This window comes from Oryzias latipes, chromosome 9, assembly GCF_053564925.1.
Source record: "Oryzias latipes strain Hd-rR chromosome 9, Olatipes_Hd-rR_3.1".
NCBI lineage: Eukaryota > Metazoa > Chordata > Actinopteri > Beloniformes > Adrianichthyidae > Oryzias > Oryzias latipes.
This window is the reverse complement of record NC_136245.1, coordinates 29,957,586-29,985,398: the sequence shown is the minus strand read 5'-3', so window position 1 is coordinate 29,985,398 and position 27,813 is coordinate 29,957,586. Positions and strand designations below refer to the sequence as shown.

The window sequence follows — 27,813 nt, the reverse complement described above, 5'->3', positions numbered from 1 at the left end:
AAGCTGAAAAGAAAAGCATGAATGGGAAAATGTTGACGTTGGGAATGTCGTTTCAGATCTTTTTGTAAATAAGTGTTGAAGATTTTTGGACATTTTAAAACATTGTCAAAGTGTTTAAAACACGTTTGTGCATCACTGTCCTCAGAAGCATGTATGAACTTAAGGATCTGACGGACTCGCCCGTCCATGCGCCTTTCTTTTGTGATGTGTTGATGATAATGTTGCCGTCCTGTTGCACTCAACTGTTCAAACGGGGCAGTTCTCCATCTAAGGACGAGCAGCTGGTTGACTGGTCACTGCACACTCATGTGACAAAGCTATTTCTAGCCAAATCATTCCGCCGCTCCCACAGCCTTTAGCAACAAGAGTTAGTGGTGGATATGTGACACCAAAGAGCCGTGATGTTGGGAGGAGGGGGCGGCGTCCCAAAACCAGGGCTTTCCATCTAAATGCCAGCTTGTTGGTTGGCAGTAAATCAAATCAGACAATAGTGGTGGATTGAAGTGAAAGACAGTTGTCCATAAGTTTGTCATTTTGTAAAATAGAGTATTTCACATTCACATTGTTCAGAAGTACCTGTGCTCCCTTTGTGATGTGCATGCATTACGCCACAGCTTCAAAAAAAATGCCTTGAGTGCTTCATTGCATGTTTTTGATTGCTTAGCATACTCTTAAATGTCCTTTCTTTTTTCCCCATTACTTGTCCCTTTTATTATAAAGCAGGAGAAACACAAAATTCTGTTTGGACAGACTTCACCTGCAGGCTTTTCTAAATGTCCCTTTTTCTTTTTTTCTTCCATTACTTGTCCGTGTTTCAACAGCGCACACTGTGGCGTGTACTGAATCTGCTCCTATTTAAACTTTCCATTTCATATTTTAAATTGAATCTTCCTCCTTTGATGCTTTTCTTATTTTTTAAGGGTTTATTAAGCAGTGCAAACTTCTGCATACCATCCCAAAAAAATAAATATCAAATAACATTAAATGTTTCTGTTCTAAATTATATGTTGAGGGCAAGGAATTTGGGGTATTACTTTCAATGTGAAAGGCAGAGACACTTTTTTTTTTTTTTTTTTTTTTTTAATTCCTTGATAACTGAATTCATTTTTTACAGCCATTAAAAAAAAAAAAAGTAGCTGGTCAAGTCAAGCTGACATGTGGGATATCTGGGTTCGATTCCCAGGGTGTGCAATGAGCTTCTTCCATTGTGGGTCCTTGGGCCCTTCGCACTGCAGCCTAACTATGTAGCCATAAGGGGGCCCAAGTCTGGATCTCCCTGTGCCAGTCCCCAGCCCGGATAAAATACAGCGATGGCTAAACCTCTCAGCTGTCGGTGGGAAAGCTCTCTGTTTACACACTCTCCTGCTAGTTTACAGATGAACTACTTGCATCAGTAGTTGAAAAGGGGGTTCGGTTAAACTTTTTAAAATTATGCAGCACAAAGGGCACAAAATGTACTTATCTTCAGACAATAGAACTGTCACCAGTACAGCGACTACGTCGAAAACCTTTTTGATGTAATTTTGTTAGCCCTTTATGACTATTAGTGTTCAATGAAGATAATCTGACTTTATTGGAATTAGAATATAATATTCATAATTAATAAAGCGGCACCTGGCGCTTTTGTATAGAGCTCTGAGGCTGTTTGGCTGTAAGCTGGTGATTCGTAAATAAACTGAATTGGAGAACATCTCACCACCTGAGTCCTGCCTGGTGGTCTGTCCTGCCTTGAGCATCAGAGGAGTCCAATTTGATTTATTAGATGGATTCAACGGGGCTTATTTCCCCAAAAACATGTTTTGAAACACAGAACATTCCCTCAATTCTGCTGAAGTGTGACTGAATAACATGCAAGGAAGGTTTTTATAAACCTGCATTTGAACAAGTTCTCTTGATTTTGAATGTACCCTTTATTATAAAGCAGGAGCAACACAAAATTCTGTTTGGACAGACTTCACCTGCAGGCTCTTCATCCTAATGCAGCTTGTTCTTTAAAAATAAATAAATAAATGAAATCACATATGTTCTAAGAGGCTTTGTTTTAAAAGTCTGGGATACCCAATGAAAATAATGGGTCTGAGCTTTGTGTTCCCTGTGGGCCAGACACAAGGCACTAATTTGATGTGGACGGTGGGGCAGTCTCAAAAATAATTCAGCCCAACCGGATTAAAGTTAGTTCAGACAGGCAAACCTCCGTTCCCCAGAAGAAGAGCAGAATATTTGTCAGAGTGTGTTGTCCTCACCCCTGATCCTGCTGTGGCTGCTCTCAGGACACAAAGGAAGTAGGACACGTCAAAAGCACTGCCTCAAAGGATGCCGTCACTGGAAATGTTTGTACCTGGAGTCAGAGTGACACCTGGATCACATCAATGAGTAAGATTTTCAATACAGAAATACTCAAAACGCAATTTTTGAGCTTAAATTCCTTAATGCATGTCCTCCCTCAGAAAAATGCCACAAGAACACGAAATAAAACTGTAAAACACACAAGTTCATCAGCAGATGGTGGATTCATGTATATTTTTTTACTTCCATAGTTAATGTATTACCAAGCAAATGGAAAATGAACAGGACTGATTAAAACTTCCTTAACACACAACATGTGTATTTTTCTGTATATTTTTCTGCTCCATTGTATGATTGAATTTCATCTGGTCCTTCATATGTTCTCTGTCATGTGAAATTTATTGTCTTTTAGAGGAGAAAATGATCCGGTTTGTTGTGAGAAGAAGCTGAGCAGTATTTGTGTTTAACGAGACGATGGGGACATCTTATCTAAATGCTGACAGATCTCCGATCAGCTCCAGTAAACTGCTGTGGGACTAAGCCAACCACATTATTAGATGGTATTCCTAGACCCCATTTGTAAAAGCGTTCATTCAATCATAAGTAATGCAGCAAACTACAAAATGAAGTAGAATTATAGCTAAATAAACTGCCTTTCGGTTATTAATGAGGGCGGCATATTTAGGCTTTATTCCTAGTTTTTGTGCAGAAAATCGGTGCCAGGCTAATCCACTGACTCACTGACTTCCACACCTTTATCCTTTTTTATTATTTTTATTTTTTATTGAGCTCAGATCGTGAACACCAACCTTAGTTAAGAGTGTGTGCATGCACATGTGTTCTTGGAACTCGTGTGTCGTCTTTCACTACGTGTGCCCAGAAGCAGGTCTAGTCAAAGCACTTCATAATACTGTTAGCTGGGTCATGTGCTGGAAGCCAGGATTAAGAGCAGGAGGGCACAGGCCACCAGATCCAGCTTAGGTGGGACCATTCACTCTCATTTTCTTTTCCTCTGTACTTTTCTGTTATTCTTTTTTTTCCCCTTCAGTCTCTGTAATTCATTTAGACAGACTTATGTAAGAATTTTACAAGCTAGAAAATGTGTATTTAAAACTGCTATGATGTGATGTTACTACATGTGTAAAACACCCAGAAAATGCTTATTAATAGTAAAAATGTTCATTGCCTGCATCCAAAAATAGAGGTTGTAATGACTTGTTGCCTTTGTTCCTCTGTGGTATGGTCCAGTGTAACAGCATCCTCGTCCTTGTTTAACCTGCTGCTCGCTGGTTCTTTGGCAGGGTGCTGGTGTCCTGCAGAACTTTCCCAGAAAGCAAAACCTAAAGAAACATACATGTGAGAGGTGAAACAATAGATCACCCTTCTCACTTTTTTAGATCCAAGTGTCTGCCTGCTAAAACCCAAGAAACCAATTGCAATTCATTTTGGTCTCACAAAAAACCATAAAAAGAAATTGTTTATATATATATATTTTTTTTAATTAAAAAACCCACTCCAATGAAAATTGTTTTTCATGTCCTTGCAGCATTTTTCTAATATATTAATAGAAAAATTAATAAATTTTAGGCTTAAAAATGTTTTTCTGAGTATTTCTTTATTCAAGTTATTGTGAATCAGGATCAGACAAAAGAAATGCTGTTTAAAATTAATTGTATTTGTGACATAGAAATTACGCTGGGTGGGCCACAAGCTCCCTGCTCCTCTCCATTCGGATGCATTTGCTTGTATGTAGACTACTAGATGGAAATGAATACAATGGAAATGAATAATTAGAACGCAGTAAGTTTGTCGTATTTCCACGCAAGACGGAAACTTCTGTTGTAGGATGACGGTGTGTGTGTGCTTCTAAAACCGTGCGCGTGTGTGAGTAGAGGGAGTGAAGGAGAACAGTAATAAAAGGTTTCCCCCAGAAGCCCTTGAAGTCTGAACACAGGCCTAGCAGAAAAAGTAAATTATCAGCAAAGATGAATGTGTTTAATCATAGTTCCAATCACGCACCATATGAAGAACTTTCAAAAAACGTGCGGTGATGCGGTTATCGTCACTCCCCTAGCCAGGGGGCTTTTTCTTCATCTTCAAATAATTGTTCAATCGCAGTACATTGTGGTCAATGTTCCCCAATATAGTCTGCATCAAAACACACTAGTTTCTCGCAGAGACTTCTGGGAAATTTCCATGGTACTGGATATTGGAATTGTTGACACCCCGAAAAATGGTGTACGCCTTATATTGCACCAGGTAGTAAGACACAACCTTTGTTTCTTCAAAATGTTTTTTAATGAATAGTGTGACACTCCCATGTGTTTGGTCCATGACACCTTCCTTTTTTTTAAAGATCGTTAGATGTTACCAAGTCATTAAAACAAAAAAACTGATGTGTTGAGATTGAAGTTGTGGACGTCATCCCTTTCAGGCTTTTGGTCTTAACAGTCCCACATACAAAGACCCACTTTGCCCCAGTAACACAGTTTAAAGTCTGCCAGCATGCCAGCGGTGGATTACCAATCCTAACCGCTGAGACAAAAGGGTTAGCTCTGAAGTCCTGCTGGTCTTTAGCGAGTACAGAACAGATCGTTTTTGTTTATATGAAAGGTAGAGGGATGGATCGATGGAAGAGCAGAAGTCAATGGACAGGGATGAAGATGGCTTGATATAATACTGCACACCAGTCCAGATTTATGGAAAAACTGTCTTTTGGGAAGAGCGGTCGAGGTTAAGGTGACCACAACCTTCAGGATCATGGATGACCGAGAGGAAAGAAGTCAACAGCATCAAAAAGCCTCAGCTGTTGGTCGGTAATGAGGCCAATTGTGTTGGTCACATGAAAGCCCAACATGCTGGACTTTACTTCAGGTTATGAGGCTGTTGGGTCTGATGCATGTTGATTGTTCTATTAGGATTGTTATGAGGCTTTTGGGTTATTCTAAGCGGTGAGTAATAAGTTCTGCAGCTCACAGATTTATTTTCAGCCTGCTGTCTTTGTTTGGTGCTGCTTAGGCATTAGGGATTTTTTTATGCTTTAGATTTGTCCTCAGATTCTTCTAAAAATACATGAAGATGCATTTCTGCCCCCCCAAAATTAAACATTTTTGTGGTCTTTATTGTATTAAAATGATACCAAATGATTGGTGAACCATCTTTGCAGACATAATGTTGGAGTAAAAACAGTGCAAAGACAGTTAAGCGGGTCGGCCCCCGTTACTTGAAACTGTCGGGGAGGAGCTTCCTTAGTCACTTCGCCATTTCAAAGTGGGGGGGGGGGCAAACCTCTGTCCACTGAAACCAGAGAGAGATGACCTTAGGAGAATTCAAACATAAGGCTAACACAAGTAGCTGTATGTGGGGGGTGTAGTGGGGGTGGGGGTTGTCTGCTGTTATACCAACATTTGATTTATTGTTGATAAATGTAATACTAGCCGATTGTTTGGTAATTTTTGTTTCAGGTAATTTTAATCTCATTAAAAATTTACATCTTTTTATGGTCTTCAATTTCCTAAAAACAAAATGTACCTTAAAGTCACCAACTACCAAATACTTTAGCCTTAAAAATACACCAACTTTGGGTATAAGAGACCAGCTAAAGATGGATTTTGTTACCCTAAACAATGTTGTGTTTTGGAGCTTTTTGTTGAAGACTTGTCTTGTTGAAGCTCTGAACTTGTTGCTGCTAATGAACCTTTGGAAATCTACCTAAACATTCTCTGGTGTTGATGGTTAACTTGCTGTAGTTTATGACTGTCTGTTCATAAACAGTAGCGGTGACCCTGAAAACATCTTATCATTAGCATTCTACTACACTCCTCATTAGAGCCGTTCCTGTTCTACGTGTCACCTTGCAGTATAGATGTAAACCTTTGACAGGATTGTGTTTTGGAAACAGTTCTTCATTGTGATTTGCTGTAATCTGCATCCAGAATATGAGCTTTAAATTCAGATTAAACTGGATTCAAGAGCTTTTTTTTCCCCCTGCAGATCTCTTTGAATCTATTGTTCTGTGGCATCTGTTTTTTGACAGTTGGCCTCTTTTGTTGCAGAATAAGTGTTTATGGAAATTTGATGCACGAGGAACCTTTGAAGATGGTTTGTAGAGAAACATGCCTCGTTGTTGTCATTCTTAAGAGACCCCCCCTACTTCCATGGCAGGCTGACTGAGCCTGACTTTGCAGTGTGTGTACGTGGGGTTTGTGTGTGTTTGCGTTGTGCGACACAGCGCCTCCCTGCTGTGAAGCAGAGTCGCAGGCAGCAGGTGCAGCTGACGCACATTGGCTTTTTGCAGGCAGACTTTGCTGGAGGACAGAAGGGTAGATGATAGAGGGGAAACCGGCAGGAACTCTGACGAACACAACATTAGTCTTCTGGGTTTATGAAATTATGGGAACACTTTAACTCGGAGAAGAAAATGCCGGCTGTGCTAGCTTGACGTGTTTGCAGCAGAATATTGGAATAATTTAAATTTCTATTTGTTTAGTACTCCGTGTAACACTCTTAAGATGGCAATGCGACTTCCACAAATTATCTTGGCATGTAATGGAGGATTGCTGAAAATGACCCCGAGATCAGTCCAGTTTTAGGGGTTTCGTCTTTTTATTTTTATTCTTTCGTTGGTGTGAAGAAAATGCAGCATAGGGAGCTTAGACGGGTGGTTTCTTTATCCTGTCTGTGTGTATTCTTTTTGCTGCATTCTGAAGCTGAGCAGCGTAGAGCTATATTGTTGAGCTCGTCTTAAAAGGAACAATTGCTGCAGTGAGAAATGATGGGTGGATTCCAGCATGTAATTGTGTCCATGGTTTGAGTTTCTGTGTTGGGCGGCCAAAGCCAGTCCCCTTGATTTAAACAGATTTTTTTTTTCTTCTTCTTACAACTAGTCGATTAAAGCTGACGGCCTTTGCCTGCTTTATGCTGCTGTTTGACGCACGTTTGTCCTTTAAGGCATCAAATCTTTGTGGGTTGGGTCACAAGTGAAGAAGGAAAAGTTTGTGACCTCTGGATTGATCTGCATGGTTTTCCCCACACACCCCCACCCCCCAAACTTGTCAGTTATTCCCTCTACACGCATTGGCCGCTCTCAGCCCGTCCCTCCTTTCTGCACACTGACAGCCAGTCAGCTGTGCAGCACAGCTCCTGCGACATTTATTTCTCATTGGCTCGTTTGTGCATTGAATGCAGATATGTTTCTTTCAAAGACCGTCTAGACTCAACCGGCTGAGTGGCTCGCCGTCTCCCTCTAGCTTGTTAGCCTGCACTCCTCCCTTTCTGTCCTGCAACACCTCCAACCTGCTGATTCCCCTCCAAGCTTCCTCTTCCCCCTCCACTCATCTCTTTTCAGCTCTCCCCCTAATTTTATTTTAAGGCTAGTGCATGCTGACTCCATCGTCTTGTTGTCGTTTCCCTTGACATTCATCGCTGTCATTTCTGGCTCCTCAGAGGTGAGGAGAGATGAAGGTGAGTAGCTTTTCATGCTCTGCTGCTCCTGTACTGTACCTGATTGTGTGTCACAAATATCGTCCTTGATCCCAAGTCGTTCATTTGAACTTGGCATCTGTTGAACGGCGCGTCCTTGGTGGCACAGACGGCAGAATTTTTGAAGCTTCAGGTACAGCAACCAGCTGGCATGGGGGGGTTAAAGCTGTGCTTGGAGAGCGTAACTGCCTCTCAATGCAGGCTGTAGCTCGTGACAGCGTTTGCACCAGCTGTGGTGCAGTGGCAACACAGGCAGATTAATGAGAGCTTTTCAGCAGCGGCGGCAAACGGTTAGGAAAGAAACTGCAGTAAGCAGTTTGCTCACATTTTTACAGTTCAACATGCCACCAGAGGCTGGTGCTGTCACAGTATAAACACTGGGGGGGAGTAGGGGATGTTGCTGGACTATCTGTGGAATTCTGTGTCCAAAACAAAATGCCTAATTTTAACTTGCACAAGAATGATCAGGGCTGTTGAAAATCCCTCTAACCTGTCTGTCAGGTGCAGTTTTCTTTCTGGTTTTAAAACCTGGAGAACTCAACATTTTTCCTAATGGCTTTTAACAATTTGGTTTTTGTTTGTTCATTTTGGAAAACAACAATTAACAGAGAGCCTGAAAAATTGGGGATGAGGTGAGCAAAGAGACTTTTCCTGCTGTATGAAGGATTTTGTTGCAACATGGGTGTTAAAAATAATTTTATAAATGTAGTTTAAACTGCAAACTCTTAAATATACAAACAGTATTCAAATCGTAGCTGTTTTTTTTCAAAAATTGAAAAAAGGAGAAACTCTATAGTCTGTATTGATCTACAGTCCCTCCACAATCTCGCGTGCATTTTTTTGATACCGTAATTGTGGCAGAAAAAGCTGAAGTTGCAGCTGTTTTTTTTCTCAAAAAGATGTCATAAAAGTGGTTAGTTATCCGTAATAATTTTCAACTAAATTATTTGAAATTTTACCCTAGTAGTTGTTTTTTCCTCCAGTTTATTTATAACATGCAATTTTATGTAACCTCACAAAAAGCCAAATGTATTCTTTCTAAATTGTGATTTATTTATTTTTTATATTTATTTCAATGTTGGTGCAAAGGCAGTAGTAATTCTAGAACAATTATATGATCACAATATGTTTGATAAAACTTTGATAAGACTTTTCAGAAAACGGAGCTGAAGCTGCGGCTAAATTGCGGTACCGTCATTCTTATCAAAGTGTCTTTATTAGAATAAAAAACACAAAGAAAAAAGTATTTTATGATCTTTCATATTCCTAAGAGTTTTATCAGGGCCTGTATGGATGAACACAGAGCTGATATCCTGGAGATGGTAAATGTTTTTAGATCAGTGAATGGGTAATTTCTCACGGCACACCTGACCATCTCACAACACTAGTGTGCCGCTGCACACTGGTTGAAAAACACTGGTCTAAATCAATCATAGAGAGTGATTGGTACGAGCTAACCTCTGATTGGCCGGGGTGTAGTTATTCCTGCATGTTTTCATCTCTATTTCCAATTACTGGTCATAGTGGCGAGTCATAGAGGATGATGGCAGATTAAACGACAGATTAGCAACTTTTTTTTTTGTTTTTTTTTTTGTCAGGATTGTTCAGGCCTGTTCCGCATCTGTCAGCAGACTAGTCAGAAAAATTAGAGGTTATTGCAGCTGTGGGTCAAATGGCACAGAACAGCGACCCCATAAGGCTGTCGGTGGTACTGCACATGGCAGGAAAAATGTAATGCATTTATTAAATAGAGGGATTATTTATTCTGCATTGCAGAACTCCGGTGGATTAAAATATTTTTGGAAAATATTTTTTTTAACCTAAAGATCATTTTTTGTTAGCTTTTTACAGGAACCCGTGAATGGTGCTCTCATTATATTTTGGAACATTCTTCTTATTGTCAATCCAGAAAGTGAAGCTTAAGGCTGTTTTCTCCATCTCAAAATCCGTTTTAGGCGCCAACAGTGGTGGAAAGAAGCTTTAGCTCCAGTGTTTAAAGGGTTAAGCCAAAGTGTTAACTGATTATTTAGTAAACTGTATGGAAACAATGTGGTGCGGGGGGTTGCCGTCCTAAAATAGTCTGGTGTATTCATGTCCAAGAGGGTGGTTTGACCACTCGGGTGCAGTAAAGCCCATAATATAATGCACTGCATATATGTTAAAGGTGTGGGAAGACCGCAGCTGGCAAAAGTTCCTTTCTTTATAACTAAAAGTTCTAATACATCCAGGAAACCCATTTATTGGTGTAATAAAAGTGCTGCCCGAGCGTCCCCTCTCCCTGTCAGCAGCAGCAAATGGACAGCAATTGAAGAACAAAAAGTGACCCTGTAAAACTGCTGGTAAATGCTATGCGGCTGAAAATGTAGGGGCACCTACCTTTTTGTGCTGGTGTAAAAAAAAAAAAAACCTTCAACACACTGATGCAACCACAGTACAAAGTGAGTCTAGAACCTTGTATATGACGAAGCAGCTTTGAATTAATAGGACATTGAACCTGATTGCTGAAATGGTGTGGTAGTAGCTTTCTGTAACTGCTGTCCAAAGCCCAACACTTCTTGTGTAAACAAATACTTTTGGACATAAATACATGGATTAGACTAATTGTGGATGCCAATTGGCAAAATAAAACCCAGGACTTTCTGAACTGACTACTAGAAATGAGGAAATTAGACAATCGGAGCATAGTTTCTGTGGGCATCCTATGGGCACGTACTGATCACATGCAAACATCATTCGCGTGGGGTCAGTCAGAGCCAGAACTCGCACCATACTAACGACCAAAGTGCAGCATAAGGGCACCATAGAACGGCATCACCTGTACGTCATTGGTGTGTGTGACTTACCTTATCTTACAAAAACTTCACGACACACTTGCCACACACAAGACAATGGTACGTTCCATTTTCAATGGCATCCCTTGAGGTGACCGTATGAGCCCCAAGTGAACAAGACACACCCGTACTTCTTCTTTTAAGATTTGGACAACCCAAAAACCTGTGCGGGTGTAAGTGACCAAAGCCTAAGATACTGGTCTCTTTTAATTTTTTCTTTAGTCAGGTTACTGATCAGTGAACCACTTGTATTTGTTAGTCTTTTCTTCCCTTACACCAAAATACACCATTAAAAATAACCTACATATGCCCCAATTCAATCTACATACTCTGAAATAATACTTGCGAGGTAAGCAAACTAGTATTTGTGACCTTTTTTTTTTTTCTAAGCACCATGTTTATTAACACTGTGCCTGAAGTGTGGTACATGAAGTGTGTTACTCGGTTTTCATTAAACGTGTCAATTTATATGGTGGATTTTCAAAAATCTCAGGTTTCTGCTGATTTATTAATCATTTCACGAATGATTAATCGTAGAGATGCAGTTAATCGGTTAATCTCTCTAATTCATTTTGTTTACTAATGAGATTCTCACATGGAAATTGGAAAAGACTTTGATTAATTTAGTCACCGTGCGAGTTGAGCGCATGCAGAGGTTACATGGAGACAAATGGTCGGCTTTTTGCCGTTTAGCAAAGGACAATGGATAGCGGCGAATGACCTCAACTGTTCCATGCGGACCTCTGGCTTTGGAGGCGTGCGTCACCACAGGCTGAGGGTTATTTTGAAAAGATGTGCATGCCCCCGCACTGTGCAGAGCACGCAGTCTGTTCACGCTGAGAGAATGTTCTAGTCCAGCCTTTCAAGCTGTTTTCCACCAAACGCTCACCTTTAACAACAACTGGATTAAGCGTGGAAATAAACGTGCTAGCAGCGCCCCCTTTGAAATGACTGGCATTACTCATCCATGCACAGAGTAAAGGGGAAGGAAGTGATAAAACCTACAATGAGTCGTTTTGTGGCGTTGCACGTTTCATACCACTTGCAACCTCCTTCACTGTTGGTGTCCTTGTGCTTTTTTATTTTTTTTGTAAAATGAAAATGGCCTTTTCTTTCTTCCACTGCAACATCCAATTATCTTAAGAAAGCTGTGTTGTTGTTGTTTTTTTTGTGTCCCTCATTTCTGGGCCAGAAGCAGCTCCTCCTCTGCTGATATTCTTACTGCATTGCAAACTTCAACCAATGCGGCATGATTTCTTTTCCCACCCAATTCAATTTTCTTTTGAACGTGTTCTCCGAAGCTTGTTACAGACGTGTTGTGTAACATCCAGAGTTGGAGCTCTGCTGCAGCCACGGTGGGGCTGAAAGAGCAAAGATTCGGTTTGACACACAAACGCACAGAAAGACTGTCGGTGAGTGGCTCCAGTTCAAGTGGAATCATCTGTTTCAGGCTACATTTTGACGTCACAAGATGTCCTGCCGAAGGGATTTTATCTGTTTTGCTGCTTTTGGGCGTCTTAAATTTCTGAGACCCTCCCCTTTACAGTAAATCCAAAGAGGGTGCTTTGTACTAGAGGGTTGTTGCAATGTTGGAAGCGGTTCTGCATCCGTCTCCAAACGGTTGCAGTCAAAACCCTGTCAGCAAGCCTCCGGAATGACCCGGTTTTAATTTATTACACACCGTCCAGGCTGTGATCAACTAATTTGGCCGTTTCCCCTGGAGTGTGTGACGCTCTAAAAGGACAAACTTTAGGCGATTGGGCAATCAGCAGAGGCTGAACGGACGTAGCTGGAGGCTACGTCCCCTGTTAAAGTCCATCATTGATCTGGCCAGTGTTCTGCTGGTGACTGTAACTGAGCAGCCTGGTGGCAAAATGAGAAGACGATCTGTCATACTTGGCGTGTCTAACAGAAATCTGTTTCATGGAAATGCGGGCCTTGTACAAAAAGGTCATTCCAGCTGCATTGGATTGTTTGTAAACTGTTACTAAAAGCAGTTTGCAATCATGAAATGGAATATTTTACCAGATATTTTAGGGCTGGGTTGTTTGTAAAAACAAACCGATTTTTATGCAAAAATCAAAATTCATTCAATAAATTCACTGATATTTTAACAAGTAATCTAGTTCTTGTACTTTTAGCTTTTTTATGTAAGAATTTGCATTTTGACTACATATGTTTGGTTTTGTTGTTCGATAGTTGGATAAAAAAATATTTTTTTCAATAACAAAATAAAATTAGTTATAAATGGAAATTCTACACAATCCATTCTAAATTAATCTGAGCTTTGTGAATCCAAATAAAGTTTGTTTTTCTTTTTGAAACACTCAAACTCAGAAATCGTGTAGCTTTGGTTGTATTATTTGCAATTGTCACTGCCCAAAAGTCTTTATGTGCATTTTTTTCCCCCCTTCTTCTAGGGTTTGAACAGAAATGCATTGTTCAGTTTGACCTATTAGGGTTGCATTCTAGGAATTGGCAGGAAGTAATGAAATTATCTCTCGTTCAGTTTAACCAGATTGTTGGAAATGTGGGCATTTTTTTATTTTTTTTTTGGATTGAAATATCTGTTGAAAGTGTCTGGTGCCTTAAAGACCCACTCCAATGAAAATTGTATTTATGGTGTTTTTAACATGTTCTTGTGGCATTTTTTTATGTCTGATATATTTAAGGAAAATTAAGCTCAGCATTGCATTTCTGAGTATTTCTTTATTCGTTGTGAAGCAGGATATGATGAAAAAAGGCAGTTAGAAAAACTAGTATTGGTGACAGAAAAAATTCACTGGGTGCGCCATAAGCTCCCTGCTCCGCTCCATTCTGATACGTCCTGATCCAAGCTGGCATCTGGCTCAAAACTGTACAGCTGGATAGCGCCATTATTGCTTTCGTCTTTTTTCTTGCACTGGCAATGTTGGGTTGGGGACGTGTGAGCTTGTAAGTGGCAGGATGGTTTGTAAATGGAGAGTTCTCAGCAATGGTGAGGGGGTGAGGGGGTGAGGGGAAGAGGGTGCGGGGTTGCTCTCCATTCCACCCGCCCTGCCAATTACTCAGAGATGAACTGTTGCTGACTGTAGTGGGTATTTAAAGCTGTAAAACAGTTAGAAAATGAGCAGTGCAGCAGTTTTTAACTGCTTAAACCTGTTAGAATCAAAGAAAAAAAATGTTCACGTAGAGTTAGATGTGCTAGTTAACTGATCAAAAGACAAAGATCGTATTTGGTTTGATAAACCGGTAACCAAAACAGGACTTTCGTGTCTTAAAAATTGAGACTGTAGTGTCTGTCTAGACATCCATCCATCATCTAATCAGTTTTATCCCTTTTGGGGTCACGGGGCTGCCGGAGCCTATGACGACCACTTGTGATCAAAGGCAGGGCCACATATCACACACCCATACACACTCGCATTTACACCTAGGGACAATTTAGAGTCACCAATGAACCTATCAAGCGTGTTTTTGGACGGTGGGAAGAAGCCGGAGTCCCTGGAGAAAACCCACACATGCACGGGGAGAACATGTTCTTTTTTAGTTTAACTTTTCTCTCTTGTTCACATAATGCTTTGCTTTCTTGGGTTTTCTCAGATGCGTCCCATCAGATGGAGGTGTTGTCAGATAGTGGTAATCATGGCTTACCCTCTAATATGTTTCTGTCTTTTGTCTCCTGTAGGTGGAAGATTCTGCAGACCGGCTGCCTCACTGTAAACTATGGAATGTTCTGTGCTGAAACCATCACTACTCTCCAGTCTTTGGACTAGGCTCCAGACTCTTAGTTAGCAGCTGTGCTTCTCCCCTCGAACTCTTTCTAAACAGGGGACGAAGAAGAAGAGTGGACTTGGAGCCCTCCTAATAAAAAGGCACAGAGCACTTTTCCCTTTTTACTATATTAAAATCATTTTTTTTCTCCAGCTTGGATTTTTAATTTTTTGGTGTAAAAAGAATCATTTCAAACATGGACTTGGAGTCGTATCTGTGGCTGGTTATTCTGGGCTTTGTCATTGCCTTTATCCTGGCGTTTTCGGTTGGCGCCAACGATGTGGCCAACTCTTTCGGCACGGCAGTGGGGTCCGGTGTGGTCACGCTGAAGCAGGCCTGCATCCTGGCCTCCATCTTTGAAACGCTGGGCTCAATACTACTTGGAGCTAAAGTGGGAGAGACGATCAGGAAGGGCATCATCGATGTCAGCTTCTACAACGACACGGTGCCCATTCTCATGGCAGGCGAGGTCAGCGCCATGGTCGGTAAGTTGAGCGTCCCTGTCCTTTTTGCCTCGTATGACCTGTTTTCTGAGGGTTTGGGCTTCATTCATCTCTTCTGGTAAAGGTGTAGACCTAATCATGCTTTTATTGTTTGAAAAGATCAGATGTATTTTTGGAGCTTTAAGATGCACGATTCAATTATTTCTTTTATCAAACCTGATAATTTGAGCAGCAAAATCAGTCATTAAAGTAAATTGATTCTTAAGTGAAACTGACTAGAAATCATGACCTAAATGGGCTGAAAAGTTGCGTCTTTTTGTCTGGACTGTCAGCATGAAGTCATGTGGCCTGAATCTGGGCTCATTGTGTAGCATCTGGTCCTGGTTCGGTTTGTCTTCCCTTCTCCTTTTGCACATACAGGTGTTTCTAAACTCCTGTTTGGATGTGGGTTTAACATTTTTGAGGGTTTCTGGAGCATCTGAATAATGATCCAGCCTGTTCACACTACCGCCAACCTACTGAAATACTCCAGTAAAGTTAATTATTGTTACCAAACCATGTGACCTAAAAGCTCCACGAGGACTTCCCTTAAGATTTGCCTTAAATTATTATAGGGTAAAAAAAGGAAGGGGCATTACTTGGAGGAAGCCCTTAGATCAACTCCTGAGTTGATTCTGATTCTCAAGTATATTTATTTTTTTGGAAATTACTGGATTCTCATTTGTTTGACACATGTTAAGTCGCTCTCTCTCTTACATCTGCTTAAAGCGGCTGCGCCGGCCACTAAATTGAAACCCCCAAAATAGCAAAGTTAAAAACAAAAAACGTATTTGATAAAGTTTCCCATAGAAAAAAAAAGTCAACGGGGAAACTGAAGAGCCTTCGACTTCAAAGATAAAAAAAAAAATGAAGCTGCATTTAACAAACAAAACCCAGGAGTCTTTACTCCAAAAATGGATTTATAGCCACAGTTGTTCCCACACAACACAGAATTAATGCATAATATTCAGCAACCGACTGTCTGTCACATATAAAGTTGTTAAAATGTTGGATTCAGGTTTATTACTATAATTGAAAACCCCCACTTTCATTAACTTTTTTTGTATTAATTCATCGGATGAGGCTAAAGTCTGTCTCATGCTTTAAAAAAAAAAAAAAGTATTTTATTTAAATTTTTCTTTTTTTTTTTTTTTTTTTTGTCACGTCGACAGTTATGGATTAAGGAAAAATCTATATAACATTTTAATAGTTCCTACACAAACTCTAGTGTACAAATAATGTTTAAAGCTGCTGCTGTATTTTACAGAGGATGAAGACAAACTTCACCAGCAAAAGTTAAGGGAGGCTAAAAAAGAAAATCGCTGTTTCAACCTCTTACAGGCTGGTCCGGACAAATATTGTCTATTAAACCAGACCGTGGTCTGAAAAAGGTTTGGTATAGCGAACATAATCAGTTTTAACAGAGCATGTTTTTAAAACCTTGAACATTTTTTAATTCTTTTGGACTTCCCCCAGCCTTTTTCTTGGTTTGACATATTGGTCAGACAGAACTTGAACAAGCTTGGGTCTCTTTGAAACACAGGAAAGAGACTTTTTATTTTATTTATGTTTTACTGTTGTGCAGAAGCTGCAGGGCACAAAAAACCTCTTCAGAGAAAATCATTAAACCTGTTTTTTTTAAAGACTCTACTCTTTTTAAAAATACGAGTTAACCTGCTTTTACAGGACTTTCATTAACCAGCATTTGCTCTTATCTTGGTCTAAACCTGTCTGCCCACCTTCAGGAGGCGAACTTTAGAAACCAAGTTGTTTGAGTCACTCTGGTCTGACATGCAGAGACATGAGGACAGGGAAAAAAACATTTGAAGGACTTTCCATTCAAAATCTGGCACTCTGTTGCTGTTTCTGTTTGTCTTGAGATGAATCTATGGCATTGAAGTGGCAATGTGTGTTTCTGTTCCCACACAAACAAATTGTTAGAGCTATGCAGACCCATTTCACTTGCTATGACTTGGGGACTTGAGCAAGTTTTGATGTGGTCTAAATTTGGCCTTTACTCAGTCATTGTCATTGAGAAGCTCCAATATGAGAAGAGTGGAAAAAGTGATTCTTATAGCCAAACATGAACAATTTTAGCGGATTTTGTATGTTTTAAGTTTTACTATCTTACCTTCTGACATTTTTTTTTGCTTTGACCACAGGATCGGCTGTCTGGCAGTTAATTGCCTCCTTCCTCAAACTCCCCATCTCCGGGACTCACTGCATTGTTGGAGCGACCATCGGTTTCTCCATGGTGGCCATCGGCACAAAGGGCGTGCAGTGGATGCAGCTCGTTAAAATTGGTAATGATTTAAGATTATTTGTAAAGGCGTTTGTGTATGATCATACACACCAATCCAATTCAGGTGGTTTCCACTTTAGGGCCTAAGTCACAACTGCCCTAAGGGGTTGAATATGGGGTGTTATTATTATTTTTTTTTTAATATTTTGCCATAATTTCTTGTTTTTGCCCTTCCAAAATCAAACTTTCGTCACCCGTGGTGGACAACTGTGTTATCCGCAGTGTAGATGTACGTTATTGCGTCGGCACGTCACCTTAAATTTAAAATATATCAATTTAATAAATTGTATGAATGCACAACAGAAACCTGGACCTGTTTACCTGTTCTCCAGCTTTTTGCTGTAAAATCAATGCATCTACTGGCTGAAAGTAGAACTCCTGCGTAAAGCTTGCATTCTGTTGCAGAGGGACGGACGTAAGACACAGGCATGATGGAGGCGGTATAAACGGTCTGAATGATTAGTGAATGTTCTATTTTGGAAATTGGATCGTAGTTTGTGTGCATCCTACAGGCACTTGTGTGCTACATTTGTGCAGTCAGCTAGGAAACAGTACGTGCTCCTAACGAACGACTAGAGAGTGGTGTTAGGGAATGGAATGACAGCATCACCCATACGCCATCTTACACTAGCCCTACATATACTTTGATACTTGTCACATGCACCTAATCGTACTTTCCTTTTTTTTGGCGTCCCTTGAGGTGGCCTTAAAGAAACGGCAAGACACACCTGTGCTCCCTTTAGGATTCAGCTGCTCCTCTCTATGTGGCCCCCCACGGGCCCAGACAACCCAAAAACCGGCATCAGCTGTGCGGGTCAACCCCGCGGACTGGTGCATGTGACTAAGGCTTTATTCAACTTGAGTGCTCTCTTGCTCCATTAAATCCAAATCACAATATTTGAAGTTCAATGTCAGATTAGACTTTTGTGCTCATTCAAACACAAAGCTCAGACCTAATCCCTACGTTACTGTAGCAATGAATGTGAGGCGAACAAGAAAACCAGGGACAGACTTCAGTGACCGATGCTGCAGTTTTAAGTCATTTTTTTATTCTATTGTTAACTAAAATGTGTTTCCTTGATGTTCCAGTGGCTTCATGGTTCATTTCCCCGTTGCTCTCTGGACTCATGTCTGGCCTTCTCTTCCTGCTCATCAGATATTTCATCCTTAGCAAGGTGGGCAAAGCTTTTCTTGCCTCTGCACACGTTTCTCTAAATCTTATATTTTCTAATGTAACTTTATACTTTCTGGTTTGATCAAATGTTGCCAACTAAAGAACTCTCATCCAATAAATCTAAACAATAAAAAATCGTGTGACGTTTGTGCATAATGTAGCAAATAAACTTTAGAACTCTCGTCATGTACAGTGAGATGTCCACGTGAGCTTAAACGCTAAAAAGCAAACATGGGCTTTCAAGTGCATTTTACCTGGCATCTGATAAAGACCTTTTTGATTTGGCAACAGCAGCGAATCTGTTATGTAAGAGGCAGACTGGTGCGGAGCAGCAGAGAGGTGTTGCAGTCCATTCAGAGGTCACTGCTGCAGTGGAGTTGCTGCATCAAATGCAGGAAGAACTTGTTGCTTCTCCTGTTTGCTGTAGTTTGGTGTGAACATTTTTTTTAAGTATAAAATCCACCACAACAAATAGGGTTGCAGTGTTTTAAAGCTGGGTGTTTTGTATTAAATTTTGTAAACTGGCCACTGCCTTATCCCTAAATGTTTTAGGTAATTTGATCTAAATGAACATCATGAGCTCATTTTGATCATTTCTTTGTATGTGTTGCTCAGGAGGATTCTGTCCCTAATGGCCTGCGCGCGCTGCCTGTCTTCTACGCCTCCACCATTGGGATCAACACATTTTCCATCATGTACACCGGAGCCCCATGTAAGGACTGGCTGCTGCAATCCTGATATTAGTCAAACATAATGTACTTACGAGTTTATGTGTGTTCATGAACCGTAGTGCTTGGCTTGGAGATGCTACCGGTGTGGGCCATCTTCCTCATCACGTTAGCGGGGTCGCTGGTCTGCGCCGGCCTGGTTTGGAAATTCGTCTGCCCCTGGATGCGGAAGAAAATAGCAAGTGGGTCTGCGTTTGTCTGTGCCTGGACCTGTCAGACTGTCTCTCCTCCAGCAGCGAACAGCTGAAACAATCTGTCTTCTTTTTTTAGCTTCTGCCTGGGTTTTAAAAGCAACAAAAGGATTTAGTTTGAACTTTTTGCTGAGAAAGCAGTTACAGCGCTGACAGACTAATGATGTGGTCTACCCAGGTCTCACGCTGTTCTCTAAAAATTTTCGAGAGAGGGAAAAGTTTTAGCTTCATGTTTTATTGATGATGGATTCTGAACATCTACATATTGAAGTAACACTAAATCCTCCAACTGCTGACAGACGGGTTGTTGTGTAATAAAGGGTCTGCTGACTGCAACTCAATCAAATTTCCTCACAAACTACTGTTTCTACTGACTCAGTGATGTATGCCCATCATTACAGGTTGTTTCTGAAAATGCCTTAATGGTAAAAAACGTAAACGAAAAGCAGAGGACTTGATATTAACAGATTTTTTTCATTCTTATTTAATAAAGAAATTCATATTAATGAATCAAAAAAGTGTTCTGCAGGCTTGAGGATCTCGGGGTTCATCCAGGTGGGCAGCAGCGGTTTAAGGTACGGGCGGCTGCCCAGGGGGCAATTCAAATGGGGCGCCTGCTCAGCGCTATAGTTTTATATTATTTGTTATTTCACGGTGTTTGGATCCGCCTGGAACCGGCGAATTGCTGCCCCTGTCTGTGTAGAACTGCCACTGCAGGTGGGATTAAAAATAAGCTTTTTTTTCTCCCTTTTGATAGCATAATTTCTGCTCTGAGTGGAATTTCTTTCACTCTGCAGCTACGTTCACACCGGACATGATTCACGCATCAGAGACGCCGTCCAGTTTCAAAGTTGAGTCATATACAGATGCGATCAGAGGTCCTGCAGTGTGTTTTCAGTGTCAGACACAGCTGTCTAACAGCAGTGCATTTTGGGCATTGCAGCACAATTTTTTTCCAGTTTCAATATCTGAACTTTGACCCCAAAATTGACGTGCAAATCGCCTTCAGTGTGAACGCAGCATAACTCAGTTTTACAATGTTTTAAACCCAGGTCTGCCATCCATGATCCTGCTCGTTTTCCAAAACATCCATGTCCTACCTGTTGCTAATTACCTGGATCACATGTGTTCAGTAATTTAAAGCTTTGCCCCCCTTGATCCAGATCAACAGTGATTGGGGCAGGGGTATCTAGAAAACGAGCAGGGTGGTAAATCTTGAGGACCAGGCCTTGGAGGGACAGTAACACCAGGTTGCTTTTTGTTTAGCTATCCTTAATGGGGGTGGATGTAAAATTTCTATCATCTTTAAAAAATTGACTGGTAAATTTTTTTTTAGAATCTTTTTGAACCGTTGAGCTACTGTTGGATCTCCTTCAGGTCGGTTAAAGAAGGAGCAGGCTCTGTCCAGGATTTCTGTCGAGAGCCTGGATAAGATTCCCGAGGAGGAAGAGGAGGAGGAGAGCCCGGTCTTCAAAGAGCTACCTGGAGCGAAGGGCACAGACGAGGCGGTTTTGCCCCTCACAGGAAGCACCAGCGACCGAGGCCCCCGCGACTCCGGCGGGGAGCTCACCAACTTGGGGAACGGAGGCCACGTCTTGCCAAACGGCAGAGTTTATGGTAACTTTGGACTACAATAAATTTTTTTGACAATATTGTTGAGCATCGGTGAATAGGGATGGGTTCAGATTGTATTTTATCTGGTGCCAGTGTCTAAACGGTAATCAAACCTGTGCTTTAAAAATGGGGAAAGAAGCAACGTTTAAAGTGTCAAAGGGGGAAGGAGAGCACTTAAATATGTCTAAGATGCTTTATTTTATGCCTTTACACTCAATCTGTTTTCACACACGCTGAAGTAATTGCACATTTCACTGCTTATTGCCATGACTTTTTTTTTTTTTTTTTGCGGCATTGTTCTCATCACTCCTTTCAATCAGATCGTTGAATTGGAATCTTTTTGCTGTGAAGTACAGCCGGACTTTCACTTGCTTTGCCTTCACCATTTAGCTTAGCTCCGCCCACCCTAATGGCCTCACCTATTCTTATGATCCCGCCTACAGTCGCTGGAAAGGTAAAATGACTGAACGTCAAAACTGAATAGAATACAAGGGATCGACGTGTTCTTATTGAAGTACCTAAAACCCATGTTTTTTGTACCGTATATGGCGTAGCCAGAATTAACTTGGTTCCAGGTTCCACCCATCTTTTGGGCAAATGCCTAAATCTTGCTTTCATTGTTGGTATTGGATGGTCAGAACGGAATTGATCATCGTCTTCTTTCCAGGTCGGACTCACTCGATGACCAACGGCTCTCTTAAATCCCCCATCGCCAACGGCAGCTTCAGCTTTGACGGTCACATGCGTAGCGACGGGCAGGTCTACCACACCGTGCACAAGGACTCGGGTCTGTACAAAGACCTGCTTCACAAAATCCACCTGGGCCGCACTGAGGACAACGAGCGCACCGTCTCTGGTGCGCCCGACAACAACTACCGGCTGCTGCGCCGCAACAACAGCTACACCTGCTACACCGCGGCCATATGCGGCATGCCCGTCCAGCCCATCAAGCGCTCAGAGTCCCGGGACGACAGCGAAAAGCTGGTGGGGGAGGCAGGCGGCAGAAGCAACAGCGTGTCTTACTCAAAGAAGAGGATACGCTACGATAGCTACTCGTCGTACTGCAACGCTGTTGCCGAGGCTGAGATTGAAGCAGAAGAGGGTGGGGTGGAGATGAAGCTGGCCACAGAGCTGGAGGGGGTCACAGAAGACGGAGCTCCAGCTCCAGAGCCTCTGGATGACTTGGAGGACCACGAGGAGGACAAGGACAAGTCAGAGGTGTTTCTGCTGTTTCACTTCCTGCAGATCCTCACGGCCTGCTTTGGCTCTTTTGCACACGGAGGCAATGACGTCAGGTGATAAGATGGCGCCTTTTTTTTTCTTCTAATTTTAGCAGAACGTCAAGTGTGGAATATCTAAATGTCCTCGTCTTTGCAGTAACGCCATTGGCCCGCTGGTTGCTCTATGGATGATTTATGAACAAGGAGGTGTGATGCAGGATGCAGCCACTCCCATCTGGCTCCTGTTCTATGGCGGTGTGGGCATCTGTGCTGGTCTGTGGGTTTGGGGGCGGCGCGTCATCCAGACCATGGGAAAAGATTTGACACCCATCACTCCCTCAAGGTGAGAAAGCCCCCACAGAGGAGTGACGGAGGAGAACCTCTACATCTCCTCAAGGAAATGTTTTACTAGAAAAAAATCACCATGGGCTAGGGATGTGTACCAAAACTCTGTGCCAATCGGACTGAGATTCCTCAGTCTGAATACGATCCGTTCTTGAACGGAACAACTGGACCTAAATGGCCACCGTAGCTGACATAAACATCGTAGGAATGTAGAATATACTTGACGTCTCCTCATCGCTGCAGTTTCTCTCGTCCTCTGAGTTAAAGCTCACACAGCACGTCTCCTGACCAGTAACTGCCTTGCAGCAGGCCTCCACTGTACCAACGGAACTAGTAAATTGTTGTTCCCGAAGCTGGTAATCGACATATAAAGTTTTAATAAGTTAACTGTCACGATAAGAATTGTAATGTGTAGCACGTTCGTCCTTCTTGTTGTGTTGACCCGGCCTCGTAGTTCTTGGCCAATGACTAAAGAGATCTCTAGTCACATGATTTTGCTTACAAGCTTTGGCCTGGAACAGAATGGTCCGCTTGAAGCCAGAATTTTTAATACAGACCAAACTGGAGGTTCTGGACTCGATCTGGAACAAAGAATTTTTCCAGTCTAAATACACACTTAAAAAGCAGAGAAGAAATTCCTAAACAGTCACATACTAGGCCTGCATAATAAATCGCAAATTTATCGTTATTGCGATTTGTAGACAAATATGAGCAAAATGGCAACAAATGTCTGGAACTTTGTTGTGTTTATGTCCAGAAACTAAAGTTGTGACATTAAGTGTTCAAGTTTTCGGTACAATTCGATGAAAATGCAGCAAATTTAATCGAAAAACATTTTCTCCCTCTGTATTTAAAGCAGTTAAAATATGGAGTGTTGATAACATTTTGTCTAGCTTTGGTTTATGTCGCACCAGATCTGAGTGATTCTGTGGATCACAGCGGAAAACTGGAGTCGTGCATCTCGTGTTGCACACATCCCTCACCTCTCACTGCTGCTCCGTCATCCTTTCCTTCCAGTCTCCTCCTCTCCCTCAGTCTCATCTTCCCACGATTTGCTCAGGAATGTTTGTCTGCAAACCTCAGCAGCCGTGTGCATGTGAGGGAAGCGGAGCTCTGCGCCCGCAGGTCACTCTGCTGATTTCTCTTCTTGCAAACATGGAGTCATATTATGGACTAATTGTGGCAGCCAGCTTCTTTTTTTTTTTTTCTCTCAAGGCCGTGTGTGTTTTTGTGTGTGGTTGCCTGGCAGGAACATCACACAGGGTTACAGGAAGTTGTTTGGCATTCTGGATGAACAGACCTGGAGCAGCAGTGGTGAAGGAGGGGCAGCCGCAGTGGGAACTCTGACTTGTCTTTTCTAACCACAGGGAGGGACGCCAGCCTGTCTACTTCTTTTTTTTTTTTTTTTTTTTTTTACTTTTACTTTTACTTTTCCCCCTTTTTTGGCTTTTAAATCTTTATTTTCTTAGTTTAAAATCTTCGTTCTCACTTTCACTCTTCACCCCCCCCCTTTTTTTTTAAATCCAATGCTTTTCCTTCCTCAGAGTCTTTCTGTTCTCACGCTTTCTCCAACTCATTATTTTCCCCTTCTTTATTTATTTTTTTGAATCCTCACCCTCTTTGTGTGCCCCCTTTCTTCTTAATCTCCTTCCTTCCACCCTGAACTCTTTTCCGTTGCCAGAGTCTAAGACAAATTTGCTCTGCCTCTCTGTTCCAAAGGCTCTCCATCCTCCACTGTCTCTTTCTCCTGCATCAATCTGACAGACAGCTATGTTTGTGGCCCGAACAGAACACAGTGTACATGTGTGCCCTATGGGTCCAGGCATGCATTCAAACTGCCCCTGAGACCATATGGGCTTAAAAAAAAAGGGTTTTCACCTTTAAGCTGGGCAAATACAAGAACAAGATTGATGCTATTGGTTGTAGCTCAAGGCAGAAGGATGCAAGTTTGTTTTCTCCAGAACTTAACTAAGTTTTTGTGACTCTTAATTTGAAAGGGAGAAGATTGTATTAACCTTTAAAGTCCCACTCTGATCATTTAAAAAAATCTATTTTCAAAGCTTTCCCAGTGTTCTTTTAATGATGTCAAAATCAAGAAACCTTTAGTTTTCTAGGACATAGTTTCTGCAGAGCGGCGGGAGTTCATCAGCAATTCACCTGAGTTGTGATAAGGACTATTGGTGCCAAGCAACCCCACCTCCCCTTCCCCTCCCTGTTACTGAGAGCTCTCTGCTTACAGCCCCTCACAACCCAACCCAACATCATCGATGCAACAAAAATAGCAAATCAAAACATTGGTGCTAACCAGACGCACAGTTTTGAGCCAGATGCCAGCTCAGACAGACTCGCATGGATCTAGTCGTCTACAAGTGAATGCAGAACTGGGAGCTCATGGTCCATTCGGCATGTTTTCTATCTTTTTTTTTCCATCTGACTCAACAATTTGAATAGAGAAATACTACTTAATTTTCCTTTCATATGTCCTCCATAATCAGTAAAATGCTACAAGAACGGGCTGAGAAAAGCACCGTTTTCATCAGAGTGGGTCTTTAAGCTGTATTTTTACAGAATGATTTACATAACACTTGCCTCTAACCCTTTGCGATGCACTTTTTGTTTGTTTGTTTTTTTCAGACTAATTTTCAGACGGTTTTGCCAAAAGCTTCTGTTTCGGAAAGCGGTTCCAACTGGGTCATTCTGTTTTACATCACTAACAAATGTCAAATGGCTCTCCTGTGTGCTGCTCTGAGTGTTCATGAATTTTCTCTTGCAGTGTTGGGAAGTCTGTTGTGGAAACAGAACGCGGTTTCTAGTAAACGAGTGGCACCGCAGAGTCACCTGTGAGGATTTCAGGTGGAAACGCTTAGAGAACTGTTTGGCATTTTCCTGTGGCCAGGCCATGATGTAATCGGTTGCTGATGCTGGTGGGGCCGTGCCGTCAGAGTTGGTGACGTGAAAATGAAGATTTGTCTCTTTGCCCCCACCCCACCCCCCACCCCCCCTCCTGTCCCCCCCCCCCCTCCTTTCCACAGTGGATTCACTATTGAGCTGGCTTCTGCCCTCACAGTGGTGCTTGCTTCCAATATCGGAATCCCTGTCAGCACCACACACTGCAAGGTATGATTGAGTGCTCCTCCAGCTGCCGTTTCAACTCACCTGCAGGGCCCCCCCCCCCGTCAGGGGGGAGGGAGCTCGCACTGCTCCCCCGGGGTTCCAGCGCTCCGTTTGTGAACAGACCGGCCTTCATTCGGCCTAAATTAGGCTGCAAACCGCCCCTGATTTAGCTTCTGACAATGTTTTATCCTGCTGATGCAACCTTAGATTAATTCTAGTTTCACCAACCAAAATGTACAAATGAATTAAAAAACAATGTTTTCAGTTATTTTAGTTCTATAGGATGCCAACAAACTAAAGTCAATAAAAATTCCAGCAAAATTCTCAACAGACTTATTGATTTGGGGGCTTTATTTAACCAGAAGAAATCTCATTGAGATGACCAATCTCCTTTTCAATAGAGTCTTGGTCCAGACAGCAGAACCGATCAGTTCTAAGTATTCAAAAAGACAAAACTACAATTCAAAAACGACTTCAGATCTCATTTCCATGGCTGAGCAAACGTTTTAAAAATTGCTTTTGTGTCATTATCAACAGCGTTTCTGTTACTCCTGAGAATGTTGCTTAACTTTAAAAATGATAATGGTGCCTACACACCTTTTACAGTCTTGCAGTTTTGATAGATTTTTCTTTATTTTGGCGCTAGTTTGCATCCTTTTTGTTCCTTCCAATTTTTTCCTGCATCCTGATTGGCTGTAGACTATTGTCAATTGATTTCCTCTGTGCTGTCTCTTGTACAGAATAGATTTATGCATTCAGTCTTGCTAAATCTACAGAAATCTTTACTCATTAGCAGATCTTTGATTTTTGTAAAACTCGATTTATTTTCTACACCACAACAGGAACAAAAAAGAGTAATGCATAGGTAATTCAGCTTTAATTTCAACTGAAACAGAAGAATCCAGAGTGGGATTTTTCTGCACCACATCTCTGTGCGTTCATCATTTGTTTGAAGGCAGTCTGTCATAACCAGCCAGTTTTTTCACTAACGTGTCTCACCTCTGGAACTGGAGGCTATGATGACGCCATCCAGGTAGACTATCTGAACAGACCGAGCATCTCTCAGGTTTTTACTGTAATGACCTCAGTTTTTTATTCTGGGTTTGGGAGGAGGTAATTAAATTGTTGTCCAGGTCAAGTCTGTGATGCAGGCCTTCAGTTTCTCTGTATGGTTGTTCTGGTCAGGTTTAAATACAACTGTGTATCATAACAGTGAAAATTAATGCTGTGTTTAAAAAAAAAATGAAAGTTTGCACGTCATCAATTGTCAAAACAATTTTTAAAAAGCTGTTGAGACTCCAGTGATTCTGTGTGAACAGAAAGGCCAGTTTCAAACATGAACAGCCCCCCTCCCCGGGCAGCAGTGTGCAGCCCCTCTCCCCTGTTCTTTTCAGGAGGTTCACATCTGGAAGACGAAGCGGATCCGTCCGGTCCAAGCCTCCCCCTCCCCGCCTGTCCCCCCCCCCTAACCACCTGGATGTCTCCTTCTGTGTTTCATTTCCACAAACTCTCTTCCTTTTTGCCCTCACAGCACTGGCATGGTTTGGTGTGTGGGCCCTCCACCCATATTTAGCTGTAAGCTGATCCCCCCCACCCCACCACCAGCAGCCTCCTCCCCCAGTTCAACCTGTCGCACTTGTTTTTCCCCTTTTTTTACCCTCTCCATCTTTCTGTCTCCACTCATCTGTCCTCACAGTGGATTTTGCATTGAAGTTATGAGTGCGCTAACAGTCCTTGTTGCATCAAATGTGGGCATCCCAGTAAGCTCCACCCACTGCAAGGTATTCCAGTCATTGGTAGTGAAGATGTGCCAGAGAGCTTTCTCTGATGCTCTTCTTCATCGCTTCACCTCTAGCTGTCAATCATAGAAATCGATCACAACTCCTGAAGTTGAAGTTTTGACTTCTTCTGCAGTTTTCCTCCAGCAGAACTTAAAGGTGCACTCCAAGAATGGAAAAAAATATTGTTTTTTTAAGTGTGGTAGATTATTTATTATTATTTAAGCTTATCTCTTTTTATTGACTATTTTGTTCATTTTTACATGTTAAATAAAAATATCTTTGTAAACAAAGAGCATTTTAGTATCTCAGGTGTTTCTGCCAAAGTAAAAGCCAACTAGTTTTGATTTGTCACAAGCAGGAAAGTTTGAGTAAAATATTTGAAGCCTTCCAATTTCATTTTATATTTTAAGTATTTAAGTCCAAACTGTACTGTACCTACTGTACTGTACTTACTGAAATTAATCTATGCAACTTTTATTTTGAAAAGTAACTTGTGTTTTGATAACGATCC

At 41.7% G+C, this 27,813-nt stretch overlaps 1 protein-coding gene across 6 annotated transcripts in view; it reads left to right on the top strand.

The window, feature by feature from the left end:
* slc20a2 (solute carrier family 20 member 2) overlaps positions 1–27,813 on the top strand; it is a 40,020-nt gene that overhangs the window by 5,592 nt on the left and 6,615 nt on the right. For 2 of the 6 annotated variants that reach the window (XM_023958929.2, XM_023958931.2), the window contains exons 2-10: positions 14,266–14,836; positions 16,996–17,136; positions 18,225–18,310; positions 18,925–19,021; positions 19,100–19,219; positions 20,606–20,845; positions 21,510–22,137; positions 22,220–22,405; positions 25,440–25,524. In XM_023958929.2, coding sequence (XP_023814697.1) covers positions 14,548–14,836; positions 16,996–17,136; positions 18,225–18,310; positions 18,925–19,021; positions 19,100–19,219; positions 20,606–20,845; positions 21,510–22,137; positions 22,220–22,405; positions 25,440–25,524 — 1,872 coding nt within the window. In that variant the 5' untranslated portion in view covers positions 14,266–14,547. Of the gene's footprint in view, positions 1–7,492; positions 7,750–14,265; positions 14,837–16,995; positions 17,137–18,224; positions 18,311–18,924; positions 19,022–19,099; positions 19,220–20,605; positions 20,846–21,509; positions 22,138–22,219; positions 22,406–25,439; positions 25,525–27,217; positions 27,303–27,813 lie in introns of those variants that run through there. The other 4 variants (XR_002873922.2, XM_078953268.1, XM_023958930.2 and 1 more) reach the window with 4 other exon arrangements.